This window comes from Lithobates pipiens, unplaced genomic scaffold (assembly GCF_037356315.1).
Source record: "Lithobates pipiens isolate NorthernLeopardFrog02 unplaced genomic scaffold, aLitPip1_a1.2 Scaffold_118, whole genome shotgun sequence".
In the NCBI taxonomy this organism is placed as follows: Eukaryota; Metazoa; Chordata; class Amphibia; order Anura; family Ranidae; genus Lithobates; species Lithobates pipiens.
Window position 1 is genome coordinate 352,137 of NW_027507705.1, and position 21,008 is coordinate 373,144.

Below are 21,008 nucleotides of genomic sequence, written 5' to 3' on the forward strand. Positions count from 1 at the left end.
CCCTATAAGATGGCATTATTAAACCTACTACAGAAGGAAAGAAAAAAAAAACCTAGTCAGTTCCCTAATTTGTCCACAAGATGGCGACCGCCCTCCCTGACTGATCCTTTCCTCTGCCGGGCGCATTACCATAGCAACTAGATGTAGCTGGGAGGCTTAGGAGCCGCTGTGAGCAACCGCTAGAGGGCGAAACTCAGAAGAGAGGCGGCCATATTCTTGTAGCGCATATAAGGGGGGGGGGGGGGGGAAACAGTACACATATAAAGAATAAAAATAAAGGTTAACTATACTTATTGTATTACATTTTATTTCATTTCATTTTTTAAGATTTGGTATATAGAAAGTTTGGTTCAGGGAAGGAAGGTTGGTGGCCATTTTGTTGTAGTTCAGAAGGAGCACAGAGACATAAGAAACTTCCTGGTGGGAATAGAAGCCTGAGAATGGATGCCGAATGCAGAGGAGGTAATAATGTCTTCCTATTAGGGAGGAGGGTATCATGTCACCTCTACAAATCCTCATCTTCCTGCAAGTCCTGTGTTGTGTAGAACATTAGATGGTCAGCTCTGGGGACATACTGAATGCTGCAGTCAATGGCTTTTTAAATATATAATTGATGCAAATTGACAAATATCGATTAGTTAGCTTATTATTTAACCCTTTTGCTGCCAGAGACGTTTTGGCATTTTTTGCACATGTTTACTAAATCATTTTAGGGCTGAAGATTGCATAGACCCCGCAAAGCATGATATTTTCTAAAAGCAGACACCCTAGAGAAGAAAATGGTAGTAGTTCCAATTTTATTTATTTATTTATTTATTTGCAAAGGAGGGGAAAAGGGGGGGGGGGGGGGTGAAAAAAAAAAAAGGGGTGGAAGAAACCCACCAGCTACCCTCCCATCTATCTCTGGGTAACACATACTTGTAACTAAGGATGAGCTCTCGCGTGTTCAGATACTCCATGTGCAGAGCCCACCACGAAGTCGGCGCAGCGCTGCGCTAATCACAGGCAGTGACACATTGTCCCGATGCGCGGCTGCAGAGATCAGGCAATGTCTCACTGCCAATGATTAGCACAGCGCTGCGCCGACTTCGTGGCGGGCTCAGCATGTAGAGTATGCGAACACGCCTGAGCTCATCCCTACTTGTAACATGCCAAAGGCATTTTTAAGAGTTCCACTACTATCAAATCAGGCCATTTTTCCAAACACATATTTTGATTGTCTTCCTGTACTAATTCCTGATATACAGTATCTCACAAAAGTGAGTACACCCCTCACATTTTTGTAAATATTTTCTTCTATCTTTTCATGTGACAACACTGAAGAAATGACACTTGTCTACAATGTAAAGTAGTGAGTGTACAGCTTGTATAACAGTGTAAATTTGCTGTCCCCTCAAAATAACTCAACACACAGCCATTAATGTCTAAACCGCTGGCAACAAAAGTGAGTACACCCCTGAGTGAAAATGTCCAAACTGGGCCCAAAGTGTCAATATTTTGTGCGGCCACCATTATTTTCTGGACTTAACTCTCTTGGGCATGGAGTTCACCGGAGCCTCACAGGTTGCCACTGGAGTCCTCTTCCACTCCTCCATGACGACATCACGGAGATGGTGGATGTTGGAGACCTCGTGCTCCTCCACCTTCCTTTTGAGGATGCCCAACAGATGCTCAATGAAAGGGGAAATTTGTCTTACGCTGTTTAACTATCCCTGTTGATAGAGAGATATTCAGAGCAAAAGATTTAGAATAGTTCATTTTCAGGTTCGAAAGAGTGGTTGTATACCCACCAAAATGTTTTTTTTTTTCTACACCTGTAAGGCAAAAGGCATAATGAGCTAGTATACACCGCATACTAGCTCATTATGAAATACTTACCTTAGAACGAGGCGTCGGTAACTCACCTGGTCCACGCCGAGGGAGCTGACATGTTGCCTCGGCTTGTCTTCTGGGTATTGCGGCTCCAGCGCTGTGAGTGGCTGGAGCCGCGATGCCACTCCCACGCATTCGTGTGTGAGACTTCTTTCCGGCAAAGTCAGGCATCTGCTGGGCTTTCAGCCGAGAATCCCCTGTGCGCATGCACAGCTGAAGTCAGCGGCTCCTTGTGAGGGGAATATCTCCTAAACCGTACATATTGTTTTTACCTACAGGTAAGCCTTATTATAGGCTTACCTGTAGGTTAAAGTTATAAAATGAACTATTCAACCGCTTTAGGATTAGGCAATGACGTCAGGGGTGAGGGAAGGAAAAGCAAGATATCATCTGCAAAGGCTACAATCTTGAATTCCTACTTATGGACCTCTATGCCCTTGATATTCGGGTTGGCTTGAATGCAGTGAAGAAGTTCAGCATAAGTATGTAGAGTATAGGAGAGAGCGGACATCTCTGTCTAGTGCCATTATGGCTAGAGAAGGCCCTTGACAAGTGGCCGTTGACTCTCAATGCATGTGTGCCCTGAGCCCCAGAGCTCCCAAGACAGCATCCATATAGTCCCAAGCCACTTGGTCAAACTCCTTTTCCGTGTCCATTGCTAAAAAAAACCTGATGATTACAGCTAAGCCAATGATGTAAATTTAGGGCTTTGATGTGGTTATCTCTTGCCTCTTTTCCAGGAACAAAGCTTACTTGATCCAGATTCCCCCAGCCAGGTACATGACAATTGCCCACATTGAGGAGAGATACTGGGCGTTAATTAGCGATGTTGGTGGGGTCTATATTGTCTTTGGGTATCACCAAGATATAGGCCTCTAATAGGCTCTCTGAGGAACTGGAAGTAGAGGACAGGGAGTTGAAAGCTTTGAGGAATCCCGGGGGGCCAAGAGTTCCGCAAAACGTTTATAATACTGAGCCGGGAATCCATCAGGGCCTGGGTTTTTGCCCGGTTTTTCAGTCTTCAATGCCTTCTCCCATTCCTCCAATGACAGCCCCCTCTTGATTCAGCAATGTCCATGAGAGCCTCCACTCTCCGGGGACTCGCACTCCCAGTTGTTGACGTTGCCGGGTGACCCAGTCCTTACCTATATAATAACTGTTAAACGGCAATGCAGCCATTTGGCAGTTTGCCTTCATGAGAGGCAGAGAGATTTTTTTTTCAGATGCGGTGGGCGTTGTGATTGACAATGGATTTACATCAGGGGACACTTTTTTTTTTTTTTTTTTTAATTGTTAAAAACTGCCTCTGTGTTTTTATTACTTTCTGCTACTTTTTGGTGAATGGGTAGGGGTACCACCTACTCATTCACATGGGGAGGTCTGTATCTGGGGCCATCAGATTCTGACAAGCCCCTGCCTGCAGACTCCCACAACCACAGCCCAGGGTTTTGGGGAGACCCTTGGAGATGAGGTGCTTTTGGGCGGGGGAAAGAATTATGGTGTGGGGTTGTTTTTCAGGGGTTGGGCATGGCCCCTTAGTTTGAGTGAAAGGGACTTTTAAGGTGTCAGCATACCAAGACATTTTGCACAATTTCATGCTCCCAACTTTGTGGGAACAGTTTGGGAATGGCCCCTTCCTGTTCCAACATGACTGAGCGCCACTGCACAAAGCAAGGTCCATCAAGACATGGATGAGCGAGTTTGGGGTGGAGGAACTTGCCTTCTCATCCAACATCAGTGCCTGACCTCACAAATGCGCTTGTGGAAGAATGGTCAAACATTCCCATAGACACACTCCTAAACCTTGTGGACGGCCTTCCCAGAAGAGTTGAAGCTCTTATAGCTGCAAAGGATCAACTAACTCAATATTGAACCCTACGGACTAAGACTGGTAGGCCATTAAAGTTCATGTGCGTGTAAAGGCAGACGCCCCAAAACTTTTGGTAATATAGTGTATATTTTAATGTTTGGGGTTTTAAGTATTTATCTAGCAAAAAAAAAATACTGATTTTATCTTGTAAACAAAACGTGTCAGGAGAAGGTCTGATCTTATGCCCTGTACACACGATAGGACTTTCTGAAAGAAATGTTGGATGTGAGCTTGTTATCAGAAAGTCCGACTGTGTGTAGGCTCCATAGAACATTTGTTGGCGAAATTCTGTCAACAAATGTTTTTACTTTCAAAATATTTTATTTTCGAATACAGCATAAGAAACAAGATAAAGGCCCACACGGCCAACAGACGACTTAATACAGCACTAGAACAATGCATAATAATACAATTAAACAAAACAACCGTATGCCAAATTGAGTCGGATCCACCCTCCAGAGGGTACATGAGGACCAGTAATACTACCTTAGCCAGTACTCCATAAAGGGAGAGCACTGACTAAGGAAGGGGCTAAATCCAGTGGTGCCCACTGAAGATCTAACCAGAGAGCCTCCGCTCATGGGAGGCCATCCCTCCCGCCCCTACAATTGCCCAACGGATCCCTTCTGTCACTACTATTTATACATATAAAAAGATTTGAGGTCAACTGTCGGCCATCCGGGCCAAGCATGAAAGTAAAGAGGAGAAAAGAAAGAAGAAGAAGGGGTAGAGAGGGATAAAGAGGGAAGGAAGGGGGACCCAGTAGAGTAAACCAGAGGAAAAACACAGGTCTGTGCTATCTGCCCAAGTGCCAATGTGCTAAACCCAATTGCAAGTGTTCATCGCCCCATTGGGGTGTGAGTCAAGGAGATGCCCATATGAAGAGCCCATGGTTCCCAAACAATGTTAAATTTGGATCGGGAGTCAGAGATTATACTAGCCATTTTTTCTTGGGCCATTATCCAGGAGATTTTTCTCTGAGCAGCCTTACAGAAACGGAGGGCTGTTTCCAAGCTTTTGCAATGGTGAGTTTGGCTCCAATCAGGATAAATCGTATCAGTTTCATAGTATGTCTGGAGGTCTTGGGAATTGGTTCATTAAGGAGAGCGATGGTAGGGGACCTGGGGACTCGGCTCCCGGCGACCTCATCAATAATGTTAAAGATTTTTCTCCAAAAGCGGCGTAACCTGGGGCACTCCCACCATATGTGGGTCAGAGTGCCCGTGAGGTGACAACCCCTGAAGCACAGCGGGTCCGCCGAGGGGTACATGCTGGCCAGCCTAACTGTCAACAAATGTTTTAAGAGCAGGTTCTCATAACTTGTTGCGGAAATTCCAAGTGTGTGTACATAAGTCCGACACACAAAAGTCCACGCATGCTCGGAATCAAGCAGAAGAGCTATTGAACTTAATTTCTTTGAACTTCATTTTTCTCGGCTCATCGTACGTGTTGTACATCACCGCGTTTTTGACGTTCGAAATTTCCGACAACATTTGTGTGATCGTGTGTATGCAAGAAAAGTTTAAGCCAACATCCTTTGGTAAAAAAATCCATGGTTTTGTTGTTGGAAAATCCTATTGTGTGTACAGGGCGTTAAAGCCAAACTAAACCCATCAGTTTAACATTTTTAAAAATAAGTTACATTGCTGGCATGCCGGCAGTGTAACTGTCACATTGGTTTTGCTCTCAAACAAACTGTCAAACCATCAAATGTCTGGTGTCATAACTGATCACATGTGCAGCACCATGGCAGCTGGAAATTAAAAAGAGGCCAAGATGGCAGCTTCCATGACTTAAAATGATAGGCGGTTTTAGTTCCGCTTTAGTTAATGATCCATTCCAAGTATGGCAGGTGGTCCAGGATTTAATATGTATATATTTTTTTTTTATGTAACTGGTCCTCCAAGTAGAGAAGGAAAAATTTGCATGAAAGTGAGCCCAGAAAATGCACTTTGAAAATCAAGAATGCAATGACAGGTCCTTTTCTTTTCTTTTTTTTTCTTTTTTTTATTCAATTTAAGATTCATGAAAATGTTCTTGGAAAGTAGTGGCAACAACTTTCACCGTGAAGGAAACTCAACAGAAACTAAACGTGTACAGTGGTGAAAAATGATGGATAACTACAAATGTAATTGAATAGAGAGGCGATCATCTTCTAGATCAGGTATGTAAAATAATGTCTATCTTAAAGGTATAGTTCACCTTTGGCAAAAAACTACCTGTGCAGGTAAGGGGTGTCTGTAGATAAAAACAAAGTGTGCGGCTCAGACTAAAGTTGAGTAATGCCCTTGCTATAGGTGTAGGCCATTTACGTACCTCCTGAAATCAGGCTGAAAAAACTCTCACAGATTGCATCATCCCATCTTACCTTGTTGCTAGGATGTTGCTAAGACACTTCCAGCTGTTGCTGTTCACTCCCATCATCACAGGAGTGAGCTCTCAAATGCAGAGCTCAGCATATTGTTTGAGGGAGAGAGAAAGTGCATGCGAGGGGGGTTTGAATCTGAGAAAGAGCTCAATCCTGGGATGCTGGAGGTAAACAATAACAACCAAAGGAGATATTTATATGGTGGGGGTCTGTGGTCTACACTGTGGGGTAGATCTGTAATGGGGGGGAAGAGGGGGGTTGTGGCCTGTACTAGGGGACTGTGGTCTGTACTAGAAAGGGGGAAGTGAAGGGAAGTGAAGTCTGTACTGGGGAAATGTCAATCTGTGGTTTATACTAAGGGGGTGTCAGAAACCATGAAATCAGACCGAGACCGAAAGAACAGTTAAATCACACTTGTTTACTAATAAAAGTAAATAGAACAAACATAGTCAAAACATAGCCAGAGTTCAGGAACCTGAACAGATAGTCAGACAAGCCAAATGTCAGGGTGTCGGAGATGAGTGTAGTAAAACAGCAAGTAGGATCTGGAGCCAGAAGAGATGTCAGCCAAGGTCTTTTAACAGGAATGCAGGAGAGCGTCTCTGTGATGTTGACTAAGGCGAAGGCAGAGATCCTCTGGGCTGGACAGCTTAAGAAGGCAGGACTGACAAGCAGGATATCATCAACAGCTGAGTAACTGTGGAGAGATAGGAGCTGGCAATTAGCTGACAGCTGCGCGACCAGCTTAGACAAGGAAGGGCTGAGCCCAGCCCTGACAGGGGGGAGAGGTCTGTGAGGCCCCATTCACACCTGAGCATTTTGTAACTTGAAGCCTGAAGCTACAAAACGCTGGAGGGGAAAAAATCTATTATTCTCAATGGAGATGGTTCACATCTCCACTCCATGTCGCCTGAAGCCGAATGCCTGAAGCTCAAACAAGTTCTGGTCCCTTTTTTTGTCACTCAAATCGGGCGGATTTACATTAGTGACCTTTTGCCCTGCACAAAATCATGGTAAAAAACGCTGCAAAATCGCGGTAAAAGCGCTGCAAAATCACAGTAAAATTGTGCGCTTTTCTGCCTGAAAACACTATGTTCAGGTGTGAATGGGGCCTAACAGAGAGGAAAGGTCTGTACTGGAAGGTGGGGTGGGGGAGGAGGGCTGTACAGGGGAGGACTGTGATCTGTACTGGGGAAATTGGGGGAGGATGGTCTGAAGTTTTCCCTATAGAAGAATAGACTCTGGTTTTATTTAACCATACCACTTTAAGACCCTCCCACTCTATATTTGGTCACACTCATAATTCATCTTGGCTTGCTACATGCGCCACATAATTTCTTTATTCTTCGCCCTAGGGAATTTTGCCTTTATACCATCTGCCTCTTCATCCAAAAGTCTGTGACCATTTTTTTTAAGGGCATTTAACAGCTTCCCACCCTGCCTAAAGTAAAATGACGGCTGAGTGGGAGTTCTTTCGTTCAGGGTGGACATCATATGGCATCCTCTCAGGATCAGGCTGCGCTCCACCGGACACAGAGGATGACAGATCAGTGTACCGACTGCTGCCGGTACCATGTGATAGTTGTGGCCAATCACAGCAGATCACATGGCGATTGTACACAATGGATGGCTGGTTACAGTGATCACATGGTACAGACAGGGCCAATCAGCCCTTCTGTACCATGTGATTAGCTGTGGCCAATCATAGCTAATCACAATAGTAAACATTGAATGAATGGGTTTCATTCAGAAAAAAATGGTTTCTGATAGCAGTGAAATTCAATAAGACTAAGACTGAGATGTCATTAAAGTTCATGTGAGTGTAAAGGCAGGTGTCCCAATACTTTTTTCGCAAAATAGTATATAATAATAACATATTTACAAAAATGTGAGGGGTGTACTCACTTTTGTGAGATACTGTATGTATATATATATATATATATATATATATATATATATATATATATATATATTGCTACAATGTAAAGTAGTGAGTGTACAACAGTGCAAATTTGCTGTCCCCCCCAAAATAACTCAACACACAGCCGGCTGGCAACAAAAGTGAGTACATCCCTAAGTGAAAATGTCCAAATTGGGCCCAAATTGTCAATATTTTGTGTGGTCACCATTATTTTCCAGCACTGCCTTAACCCTCTTTGGCATGGAGTTCACCAGAGATTCACAGTTTGTCACTGGGGTCCTCTTCCACTCCTCCATGATGACATCACAGAGCTGGTGGATGTTAGAGACCTTGCGCTCTCCCACTTTTTGTTTGAATATACCCCACAGATGCTTATTTCTCTCGCTCTAACGTTCGCAGCGATACCTCACATGTGTGGTTTGAACACCGTTTTCATATGTGGGCGGGACTTACGCATGCGTTCGCTTCTGCATGCGAGCACATGGGGACAGGGGCGCTTTAAAAAAAACATTTTTTTTTTATTGTTCATTTTACTTTATTTATTTTAGTTTGACATTTTTTTCCCCAAAAATAATTTTTTTGATCACTTTTATTCCTATTACAAGGAATGTAAACATCCCTTGTAATAGGAATATGGCATGACAGGTCCTCTTTACAGTGAGATGTGGGGTCAATAAGACCCACATCTCACCTCTAAGCTGGGAAGCCTGAAAAAAAAAAAAAGATTCTGGCTTTGATCGTATTAGCGATTCGGTAGAAGCACCGGAGGACGGAGGGCGGCGGGAGATGTCTATGGCTGGGTATTGCAGGGTATCACCGACTATGGCTGGGTATCTCAGAGCATGGTGTTGCAGAGTACTGCGTTGCAGAGCATTGCAGGGTATTGGCGGGTGTTGCAGAGCATTGCAGAGTGTTGCAGGGTATTGGCGGGTGTTGCAGAGCATTGCAGAGTGTTGCAGGGTATCGGCGGGGGTTGCAGAGCATTGCAGAGTGTTGCAGGGTATCGGCGGGGGTTGCAGAGCATTGCAGAGTGTTGCAGGGTATCGGCGGGGGTTGCAGAGCATTGCAGAGTGTTGCAGGGTATTGGCGGGTGTTGCAGAGTGTTGCAGGGTATTGCAGAGCGTTGCGGAGTGTTGCAGGGCATTGCGGAGTGTTGCAGAGTGTTGCAGGGCATTACAGAGTGTTGCAGGGCATTGCGGAGTGTTGCAGGGCATTGCGGAGTGTTGCAGGGCATTGCGGAGTGTTGCAGGGCATTGCGGAGTGTTGCAGGGCATTGCGGAGTGTTGCAGGGCAATGCAGAGTATTTGCAGGGAATTGCAGAGTATTTGCAGGGAATTGCAGAGTAATGCAGAGTATTTGCAGGGAATTGCAGAGTAATGCAGAGTATTTGCAGGGAATTGCAGAGTAATGCAGAGTATTTGCAGGGATTTGAGGGGTTAATTTTCGGTGAGCAGCGATGTGGGCACTGCAGATGCAGCCCACATCGCTGCTGACACCGATCTCTTCCCCCTCCGCTGTACCGATCGGTACAGAGAGGGGGAGGGAGGAACCGGCGTCATAACATGACGCCGGCTTGTTTACAAGTGATCACTCCGTCATTTGACGGAGCGATCACGTGGTAAACGGCCGCGATGAGCGGCCGTTTACCGTGATTCGTGATGCGCCGGGTCCACTGGACCCAGCGGTCACGGATGCTCTCGTGTGCGCGCCCCAGGGGGCGCGCGAGAGCAGAATTCTAGGAGGCCGTTAATTAACGGCCTCTTAGAGTTAAACAACCGCCCTGATGCCGTTAATCGGCAATGGGCGGTTGTTAAGTGGTTAATAATAATAATAATAATAATATAATATATATATATATATATATATATATATATATATATATATATATATATATATATATATATATATACAGTGGTGTGAAAAAGTGTTTGCCCCCTTCCTAATTTCCTGTTCCTTTGCATGTTTGTCACACTTAAGTGTTTCGGAACATCAAACCAATTTAAACAATAGTCAAGGACAACACAAGTAAACACAAAATGCAATTTGTAAATGAAGGTGTTTATTATTAAAGGTGAAAAAAAATCCAAACCATCATGGCCCTGTGTGAAAAAGTGATTGCCCCCCTTGTTAAAACATACTATAACTGTGGTTGTCCACACCTGAGTTCAATTTCTCTAGCCACACCCAGGCCTGATTATTGCCACACCTGTTCACAATCAAGGCATCACTTAAATAGGAGCTGCTTGACACAGTAAGGTCCACCAGAAGATCCTTAAAAGCTACACATCATGCCGAGACCCAAAGAAATTCAGGAACAATTGAGAAAGAAAGTAATTGAGATCTATCAATCTGGAAAGGGTTATAAAGCCATTTTCAAAGCTTTGGGAATCCAGCGAACCACAGTGAGAGCCATTATCCACAAATGGCGAAGACATGGAACAGTGGTGAACCTTCCCAGGAGTGGCCGGCCGCCCAAAATTACCCCAAGAGCGCAGCGACGACTCATTCAAGAGGTCACAAAAGACCCCACAACAACGTCCAAGGAACTGCAGGCCTCACTTGCCTCAGTTAAGGTCAGCGTTCATGCCTCCACCATCAGGAAAAGACTGGGCAAAAATGGCCTGCATGGCAGAGTTCCAAGGAGAAAACCACTGCTGAGCAAAAAGAACATCAAAGCTCGTCTCAATTTCTCCACAACACATTTTGATGATCCCCAAGACTTTTGGGACAACATTCTGTGGACCGATGAGACAAAAGTGGAACTCTTTGGAAGGTGTGTGTCCAAGTATATCTGGCGTAGAAGGAACACTGCATTTCATAAAAAGAACATTATACCAACAGTAAAATATGGTGGTGGTAGTGTGATGGTCTGGGGCTGTTTTGCTGCTTCAGGACCTGGAAGACTTGCCGTGATAAAAGGAACTATGAATTCTGCTGTCTACCAAGAGATCCTGAAGGAGAATGTCCGACCATCTGTTCGTGTACTCAAGCTGAAACGAACTTGGGTTCTGCAGCAGGACAATGATCCTAAACACACCAGCAAGTCCACCACCGAATGGCTGAAGAAAAACAAAATGAAGACTTTGGAGTGGCCTAGCCAAAGTCCTGACCTGAATCCTATTGAGATGTTGTGGTATGACCTTAAAAAGGCCGTTCATGCTCGAAAACCCTCTAATGTAACTGAATTAGGACAATTCTGCAAAGATGAGTGGGCCAAAATTCCTCCAGGACACTGTAAAAGCCTCATTGCACGTTATCGCAAACGCTTGGTTGCAGTTGTTGCTGCTAAGGGTGGCCCAACCAGTTATTAGGTTTAGGGGGCAATCACTTTTTCACACAGGGCCATGATGGTTTGGATTTTTTTTCACCTTTAATAATAAACACCTTCATTTACAAATTGCATTTTGTGTTTACTTGTGTTGTCCTTGACTATTGTTTAAATTGGTTTGCTGTTCCGAAACACGTAAGTGTGACAAACATGCAAAGGAACAGGAAATGAGGAAGGGGGCAAACACTTTTTCACACCACTGTATATATATATATATATATATATATATATATATATATATATATATATATATATATATATATATATATATATATATATATATATATATATATATATATATATATATTATTGTTATTATTATTATTATTATTATTATTATTATTATTAATAATAATAATAATAATAATTCTCCTTACTTTCCCAATTGTGTGTATATATATATATATATATATATATATATATATATATATATATATAGTGACATATTCATTTATTTATTTCAGTGTGAAATATATAATCCATCTTTTATTTCAAATTTAGAGTGGAAGCCTTTAGAAGGCCACAAGGCTCTGTACGTTATGATGGCAAGTCAGCCAACCCCCCCATCAACTGGTAAGAGGAGAATTTCATTTCTTGAATTGGGACTCCACCTATACACACACATCCTCTGATGTAAAGAAAATGCATTCAGTCAGTGTCTTCTACAGATGGATCCAGTAACAGAAATACCCCAGAGAGGTGTCCTAGTCCTCTGTATTCCTTGGATCCAGTGCGGGAACGTCACAAAATCCTGCGCTGTTATCAGGTAGATGACACTGAGGTTGTTGTAGAATGATATATTATATGTTTTCTCAGTGGAACTAAATCCATCAATTTAACAGTTTTAAAAAACAGTTACATTCCCGAAACATGTGGGGAATGTAACTGTCACATTGGTTGTGCTGTCAAACTGTCAAACCATCAAATAGTTGGTGTCATAACTGATCACATGTGCAGCATCATGGCAGTTGAAGGTCAAAATGGCAGCTTCATTGGCTGAAACTGATTGGTGGGATTAGTTCTGATTTAGTAGATCTTTCTATTATGTTGTTTAGTTTTACGTCAGCTAATGCAATGTGGCAATTCAACTTTTTTTATATTATTTAGTATAAAAGGCTGAAGCATATTGAAACAAACGTGAAAGAGTCAGCTGAAGAGACATATCTGAGGGCTGATAAGCTATGGAAGAAGGAAGAGATTCCTACAGAGATCATAACAGGTGAATATGCACTCAATCTAGAAAATAGTCTTAAATCACCCGCCGAGAGACGTGACCAGTCTCCCCCCACACATACACTCTCTGGGGTTTATCTTACATCTCAGCACAGGGGGCTTCACTCTCATCTTTATTCACAGGGATACCAGAGCCTCCCAGGGAGACATCAAGGCTTTGGCGAAAGAAGATGGAAATGTGAAGATCAAAAAGGAGGAATTCCCTCTAGAGATCAGCACAGGTTAGAAATAAACACTTCCTCTTCTAAGGTGTTTTTGTGTTGTGGGGAGTGATGGAGACAGGACATAGAAGAATGCGATGACTACCAATACAGTGGGTACAGCCTCTAATGCCTCATCACAGAAATTGACACAACTTTTCATATTATATAAGGTCTATTATACCCCCAAAAATTACCTTCATGGGGTAGAATTGATTCACCTTGTTATCCAAGATAGTCTGGCTCTGATAGCCCAATAACAACTTGCCCACCGTGGTATAGCTGACATACGGCTACAGAGCAGCTCTCCGGTTCTGGCAGGGCCTCTGCAGACATCCTTCAGAGAATAATGTGGGGTGCACATCGGGAAGTGTCTGTGATTACTGTGTCCCTTGGACACAGCAGATCACAGTTGGGGGTAAAGGGCAAATGACAGCAGCCCTTTACCATGTGATCAGCTGTGTCCAATGTAAACAGTCTTGCCGGTTATCGGCTCTCCTTTCCTTACACAGAGACTATCTGACAAGGCACAGTGAGTACAGCACTTACACTTATAATCAGGGCACTTATCATCAGTGCCCTGATGATAAGTGCAGCCCCATCAGTGCCCATATGTGCAGCTTATCAATGCTGTCTATGTGTGTGACGTATCAGTCCCCATCAGTACAGCCTGATCAGTCCTCATTAATGCAGCCTCATTGCAGTTTAGCATATCTTCCTTACAAAAGTAGCTTACTTGTTACTTTAGCTTCTAGGTTTAAAAATGAACCTTTGAAATCCCAATACTACAGCAATACACAGAGTGTCGCTCATAGATTTATTTATTTTTTCACAGACCCTGAAAACTCCAGAGTGACCCACAGAAGTGTCAAAACTGAGGTGAAAGAAGAAGAGCACATGAATATTAAACAGGAAGAAGTTCTACTGTTGATCACAGGTGAGCAATACACATTAAATCCAGAAAATATTCCAAAAGGTTCCCTGTTTAGTCACTACAACAATCTCTTCTTCTCCCCCCTCCTCTGTCAGTAGACACTAATGGGGAGACAGTAGATTCCGGCTCTCCTCCTCCCATCATGTCATTGTGTGTTACAAGCCAAGAGACATGACCAGGAGAATCGATAAACCAGAGGATCAGCTGAGCTGGGGGTTACTACTGAACGGTGGATCAGCTGAGCTGGGGGTTACTACTGAACGGTGGATCAGCTGAGCTGGGGGTTACTACTGAACGGTGGATCAGCTGAGCTGGGGGTTACTACTGAACGGTGGATCAGCTGAGCTGGGGGTTACTACTGAACGGTGGATCAGCTGAGCTGGGGGTTACTACTGAACGGTGGATCAGCTGAGCTGGGGGTTACTACTGAACGGTGGATCAGCTGAGCTGGGGGTTACCACATACACTCTCTGGGGTCTCTCATACATCTCAGTACAGAGGGCTTCACTCTCATCTTTATTTACAGACCCCGGAGACACCAGAACCACTCAGAGAGATTTCAAAGCTGAAGAAGAAGACAGTCAAGTGAAGGCTAAAAAGAAGATTCTAGAGATTGGAATGGGTGAGTTCTCCTTGTCACCAAAGTTCTCTCTTTGCATTCTTTCTCTACCAGAAAATCTCTCTTCCATTCATTGATGGACATCACTTCTCTTCTTTCTTGACCATAGGGTTTAGAGTGCCAGCTACAGGAGTAGTACACTAGGCAGAAAAGAACACACCACTGCCTATAGGCAGTCCTAACAGGTATAAACCCACTCTCTGCTATTGGCAAGCCATGTGTTCATGTCCGATCTCAGTTCGATCAGATGCTTTTAATGGCAGAGCAGAGATCTTGGGTCTCACAGACTCCAGAAGTCTTGAGGAGCTGTGTCTGCCCATGCTATCACAAGGGATGTTGTACATCCCTTGTGATAGCAATAAAGTTGACTAAAAAAAACGTAGGTTGCACACGCATATGTGAACAGTGATCGCACCACACGTGAGGTATCATCACAAACATCAGAGCATAAGCACCAGATCCCCTCTGTAACTCCAAAATGGTAATCTACAAAGGCTTTTAAAGTGTTGCCTATGGAGATATTTAAGTATCATAATGTGTCACCATTCAAACACTTTTAACCACTTGCCGACCTCGCTATAGCCGAATGATGGCTACAGTGTGGCTCGATAACTCAGGGAGGGCGTACGTTGATGTCCTCCTAAAATCCCGCTCACGCACAACCCCTGGGGTGCGCACCCAGGAATATCTGTGACCGCCGGGTCCTCTGGCATCATGGATCACGATAAACGGCCGCTGATAGTGGGCGTTTACTACGTGATTGCTCCGTCAAATGACGGAGCAATCACTTGTAAACAAACCGGCGTCACCTCCGGTTCCTCTCTCCCCTCTCTGTACCGATCTGTACATTGGTGGCAGCAGCGCTGTGGGCTGGATGTGTAGTGCCCACAGTGACTGATATGTGTCCATTCCAGCCACCCATCCATCCATACTCAGCCATCCATGCTCAGCATACTCATCCATACTCAGCATAATCATCCATCCATCCATGCTCAGTCATCCATACTCAGCATACTCATCCATCCATCCATGCTCAGCCATCCATACTCAGTGTTCCATCCATCCATGCTCAGCCATCCATACTCATTCATCCATCCATCCATACTCATCCATCCATGCTCAGCATACTCATCCATCCACCCATGCTCAGCCATCCATACTCGGCATACTCAGCCATCAGCCATACTCAGCATACTCATCCATCCATCCATGCTCAGCATATTCATCCTTCCATCCATACTCAGCATACTCATCCATCTATACTCAGCATACTCATCCATCCATCCATACTCAGCATATTCATCCATCCATCCATGCTCAGCCATCCATACTCAGCATACTCATCCATCCATCCATGCCTAGCCATCCCATCCACCCCCATCCATACTCAGCCATACCCAGCCATTCACAGCAATATCCAGCCATACTCAGCCATACTCAGCTGTACTGAGCCATACCCAGCCATCCCATCCATACCCAGCCATGCTCAGCCGTACCCAGCCATACTCAGTCCTACCCAGCCATAGTTAGCCATACCCAGCCATCCGTACTCAGCCGTACCTGGCCATACTCATTCATGCTCAGTCATCTCATCCATACTCAGCCATCCCCATCCATGGCTCATCCATCCCCATTCATGCTCATCCATGCCACATCAGTTATCATCCAGGCCCCTACAGTGCCTCACAAAAGTGTAATAGGTAGTCAAATTAGATTTTAAACTTATGCCCCTAGAACACCTGACGGTGCTCCCTGCATGTTGGGCCTCTCTATATGGCCACACTGTGGAAAAGTCTCCCACATGTGGTATTGCCATACTCAGGAGGAGTAGGAAAATCTATTTTGAGGTGTAATTTTGGTATATACATGCTCTGTGTTTTAAAAATATTGTGTAAATGCACAACGTGTAAAAAAAAAAATATATGTGTTTTTATTTTCTTTACACGTTTTCCAAAAACTTGTAGAAAAAAATGACATGTTCAAAAGACTCATTATGTTTCATAGATTATACATTGGTTCATTGCCTTTCCAAAATGAGGTCATTTTTGTGGCGTTTCCATTGTCCTGGGCCTTCATACGTGTGAGAGGTAATCAAGAAATGATGTGTAATTTATGCTCCAAGAACGCCTGATGGTGCTCCCTGCATGTTGGGCCTTTGTAAGTGGCCAGGCTGTGTAAAAGTCTCACATGTGTGTTATCGCCATACTCAGGAGGAGTAGTAGAATGTGTTTCAGGGTATAATTTGTAGATTTTTGTTGATTTTGCAAATAATTGTGGGGGAAAAAAAAAATTACAACTTCAAAAAACTTAATATGCCTCTTACCTTGGAATGTCTACTTTCCAAAAAGAGGTAATTTGGGTGGTATTTGTACTTTCCTGGCTTGTTAGGGTCTCGAGAATTGAGATCGGCCGTCAGTGCATCAGATGTGATCAATTTTCAGAGATTGGCAGCATAGCCTGTGGACTCTATAACTTTCACAAAGACCAAATAATATACACCAATTTGGGTTATGTTTATCAAAGATATGTAGCATTATAAATTTTGGCCAAAATGGAGAAAAGTTTTTGGTCTTTTTTCTTTTATAGCACAAAAAATAAAAAATAAAACAGCTGTGATTAAATACCACCAAAAGAAAACTCTATATGTGTGAAAAAAGGACAAACATTTCATATGGGTACAGTGTTGCTTGACTGAGTAATTGTCATTCAAAATGTGAGAGCATCGAAAGCTGAAAATTGGTCTGGTTAGTGGGTAAATGGTTAAAGTGTGACATGTTTGGTATCTGTTTACTTGGCATAACATCATCTTTTCTATTTTACCAAACAATTGAATATTATATTTTTTGTTTTTGTGCATTAAACTTCATGAAAGTGTATCCCCCCCCAAAAAAAAAAAGGAAAATATGGTAACCTAAAAAAATTGCAACATCCATCATTTTATTCTCCAGGGCCTCTACTACTCTACTAGGTTTTGAAAGAAAGTGGATAATTAAATGAAATCTTGTTGTATTATTTTCCACATATACTCATTGCTTGTTTCCTCTAGATGGACGATACAGGTGGTACAACACAGAAGAACATCCCAACGTGCCTCAAGAAGGGGAAATGGTTGATAATGACATCACAGCCTATGTTTTAGAAGAAAAAGCCATTACGCCAAACCTCAAGCCGTTATCCTACAAAGAGGAGAAAATGTTTGCCTGTCCGGAATGCAGCAAGTGCTTCTCCCGGAAATACGACCGCATCCTGCATCGGAGAATTCACACAGGACAGAAGCCTTTTCCATGTTCGGAATGCGGAAAGAGTTTTCCTTTTAAGTCCAATCTCGAACAACACCAGAAAACTCACACTGCCCAGTCAATGCCATTTTCCTGTTCCGAATGCGGGATGCGTTTTCGGACAAGTCGGATTTTAGCTACACATAAGAGAGTTCATACAGCAAAAACGGTATATAAATGTTCCCAGTGTGGTCAAGCATTTATAAATAAATTATATCTCAAAAGACACAAAAGGGTTCATATAGGGCTGAAGCCATATTAATAATCTACGTTCTAACTGTGGCAAAATGTAACTGGAACTCAACTCCATTGGGACATAAAACTATGAGAGCTTACATCTTATCTTACACACCATCTACACAAGAAGAAGCCTTAAATTATAGCATTTTTTTAATTTATTTTTACACTTGGTTACAGTGGAGGATGGTTTGATCCTATTGCAGGTTTTATTGCTTTCTGTGGCCCCAGGGGAGAAGATTTTCCCTCACTTCCTGTTGTGTCACCACAGCAGGAAGTGAGCAAAATCTTTCCACTATGGACACAGAATAGTTAAAACACTTTTTAGTAAAGTAGTTACAAATGTTAGAATTTCCATAGGGTCAGCTCTAGCACTGTATCCATTGTAAGGATCAGACATTATTTTATATTAATTCAGATGTGGACTGAGGATTTTTTTTTCCCATGCAGTGCTTATTTTTTGTTTGGGGGTGAGGAGAGCGGAGATATGCTTACCTAATCCCCCCCCAGACTGGTCCCTGCTGCTTCTCCCCCCCCACAGTCTTGTGAAGTGGGCTGTTCCTGAAGTTGTCACGCCCATAGACTGGCTTTGGATGTGAAAGTGGCAGGAACAGTCCACCGCTGGACTTGGGGGAACACTGTTTTCTGGAATATCGGGTAAATATAGCCTTTCTGTGCCGACATTGCATGAGAAAAATAAAATCCCGGAATTCTGCTTTAATGGCAAGTATAGGAACTGACTAGGATAGGAACGTTTAACCTCCTTTTTTTTTTTTTTTTTTTGGGAATATGGATTACTATGCGGCTGTGTTGTTGGTGACGGTGTCACCTGACGGGGAGTTGATGCTTTTAGCCCACTGTCACTTCTTGGTGGTCCTCTTTTGGAAAAGATGTCTCACACTTATTTGGTTCCAGCAAACTCTGCATAGCCTTCGTTTTAAACAGATTGGGCTCCATGATAGTGATATTCATTCACATGTGCTCCTGAGGAAGATCATTCAAAACACTTTAGTGCACTATTGAAAAAAATAGTGGGAGGTTAATTTATTTAAATTGGAGAGAGTAAAATCTGGTGCAGCTGAGCATAGTAACCAATCGGCTTCTTTTTTTTTTTTGTCAAAGCATATTTGAACAAGCCAAAGCTAGAAGCTGATTGGTTACCATGCAGAGCTGCATCAGATTTTGCACTCTCTAGTTCTAGTAAATCAACCACAATGTGTGAACTTTACAATGGACATGGTGCTACATGATAATGATATTCATTCACATGTCCTCCTGAGGAAGGTCGCTCAAAACATGTTGAACCTACAGCTGGATTATTAAATTAAATAATATGTGAACCTTACAATGGACATGGTGCTCCATAATAGTATTATTCTTTCACATGTGCTCCTGAGAAAGATCATTCAAAACATGTTGAGCCCACATATGGATTATTGGATGAAATAATGGATGCAACTTACAATGGACATGGTATTACATGATAGTGTTATTCTTTCACATGTGCTCCTGAGGAAGATCATTTAAAACATGTTGAGCCCACATATGGATTATTGTATGAAATAATGTATGAACCTTAAAATGGACAAAGTGCTCCATAATAGCATTATTTTTTCATATGTGCTCCTAAGGAAGATCATTTGAAACATGTTGCATCCACATATGGATTATTGTATGAAATAATGTGTGAACCTTACAATGGACATGGTGTTACATGATAGTGATATTCATTCACATGTGCTTCTGAGGAAGATCATTTTAAACATGTTAAGTCTACATCTGGAGTTTTGGATGAAATAATGTGTGAACCTTACAATGGACATGGTGCTATAATAGTGATATTCATTCACATGTGCTCCAGAGGAAGATAATTTGAAACTTATTGAGCCCACATCTGGATTATTTGATGAAATGATGAGTGAAACTTGGGGCCCTTTCACATGGGCTGTCAGATCAGGTCTGCATCTCAGTTTTTCAGACAGACCTGAACAGACCATCCATTCACTCCTATGGAGTGACAACTGTCAGCAATGACATGTCCGCTGACACTCACTGCTATCCAATCCAATCCTTTCTGCCAAATCCAGATGGATTGTGGTCTTATTTTTCATCCGTCTGGTGGTTTGGATGGGATCGGATGAAAACGGACAGGGGGTCTGTTTTTTATCCAATTTCCCCATAGAGGAGAGTGGAGTTCGTCTCCACTCTGCACAGTGAGTGGAGATGGACCTGTTAGTGAGCATCAGCAGAGCGATCCCCCGCTGAGTAAGCGGAGTCCGTCAAACGGAGGCGCCCGCGTGAAAGGAGCCTTACAATGGACATGGTGTTACATCGGCCCTCAAATTTTGCCAGTGAAAAATGAGGGCTGGCGAGGAGCTAGGCTGCTTGGGAGTGGGGGGGGGGGGGTTCGAGCACCGCCGGCAGGCAGGGGTGATTGGAAGCCGTTCTCCCAGCAATCGCCCTGGAGGAAGAGAGCATGGAGGAAAGCCGCGGGATTACAGAGCGCGGATAACTCACTGTAACAGCTTACGTTGCAATTGCCTCCGCTCGCTGTCATACATAGCCCAGCCCTCCTGACTCCGCACCTGTGATAGACAGAATGCTGGTCCAATGCTGGGATCCGTTCTGTCTATCACAGGCTCTGGGACAGGAGGGGGTTGGGGCTGCGTATGTCGGTGAGTGGGGCAGAGGCATTTGCAATGTAAGCTGTTACAGCGGGCTATCCGCGCTCTGTGATCCCACAGCTTTCCTCTTCCTCCAGTCATGATCTGGCCATCCTCTCTCTTCCTCTGCCCAGGCGAGGCTGCAATGGTGGGCACAGTGAGGTTGCAATGGTGGACACATCGAGGCTGCAATGGTAGCAACAGTGAGGCTGCACTGGTGGGCACAATGAGGCTGCAATGGTGGGCACAGCAAGGTTGCAATGGTGGGCACAGCAAGGCTGCAATGAAGGGGAAAGCGAGGCTGCAATGGTTGCAATTATGGGCACAACGAGGATGCACTGGTGGGCACAGTGAGGCTGCAATGGTGGGCACAGTGAGGTTGCAATGGTGGGCACAGCAAAGCTGAAATGGTTACAATGATGGGCACAGTGAGGCTGCAATAGTGGACACAATGAGGCTGCAATGGTGGGCACAGTGAGACTGCA

The 21,008-nt window shown here is 43.7% G+C and overlaps 1 protein-coding gene and 1 long non-coding RNA gene across 2 annotated transcripts; both read left to right on the forward strand.

Moving 5' to 3' along the window:
- The first annotated feature begins 396 nt into the window (after window positions 1-396).
- On the forward strand, window positions 397-12,579 carry LOC143973804 (uncharacterized). Its single transcript, XR_013272115.1, has 5 exons — window positions 397-462; window positions 5,764-5,906; window positions 11,861-11,932; window positions 12,028-12,125; window positions 12,467-12,579. It is a non-coding gene; the product is annotated as an uncharacterized LOC143973804 (long non-coding RNA).
- Window positions 12,580-12,716: 137 nt separating this feature from the next.
- LOC143973803 (uncharacterized) lies at window positions 12,717-20,439 on the forward strand. Its single transcript, XM_077474660.1, has 4 exons — window positions 12,717-12,813; window positions 13,628-13,729; window positions 14,253-14,348; window positions 17,392-20,439. The coding sequence occupies exons 2-4, from the start codon at window positions 13,690-13,692 to the stop codon at window positions 17,883-17,885; spliced, it is 630 nt and encodes a 209-aa protein (XP_077330786.1). The 5' UTR covers window positions 12,717-12,813; window positions 13,628-13,689; the 3' UTR covers window positions 17,886-20,439.
- The last annotated feature ends 569 nt before the right edge of the window (window positions 20,440-21,008 follow it).

What these genes read in the sequence shown, in the direction of transcription:
- LOC143973803 (XM_077474660.1), top strand. Translation starts at nt 13,690, where the DNA reads ATGAATATTAAACAGGAAGAAGTTCTACTGTTGATCACAG. An exon ending in AGTTCTACTGTTGATCACAG is followed by an intron (nt 13,730 to 14,252) that starts GTGAGCAATACA and finishes CTTTATTTACAG; the next exon opens with ACCCCGGAGACACCAGAACC. An exon ending in GATTCTAGAGATTGGAATGG is followed by an intron (nt 14,349 to 17,391) that starts GTGAGTTCTCCT and finishes TGTTTCCTCTAG; the next exon opens with ATGGACGATACAGGTGGTAC.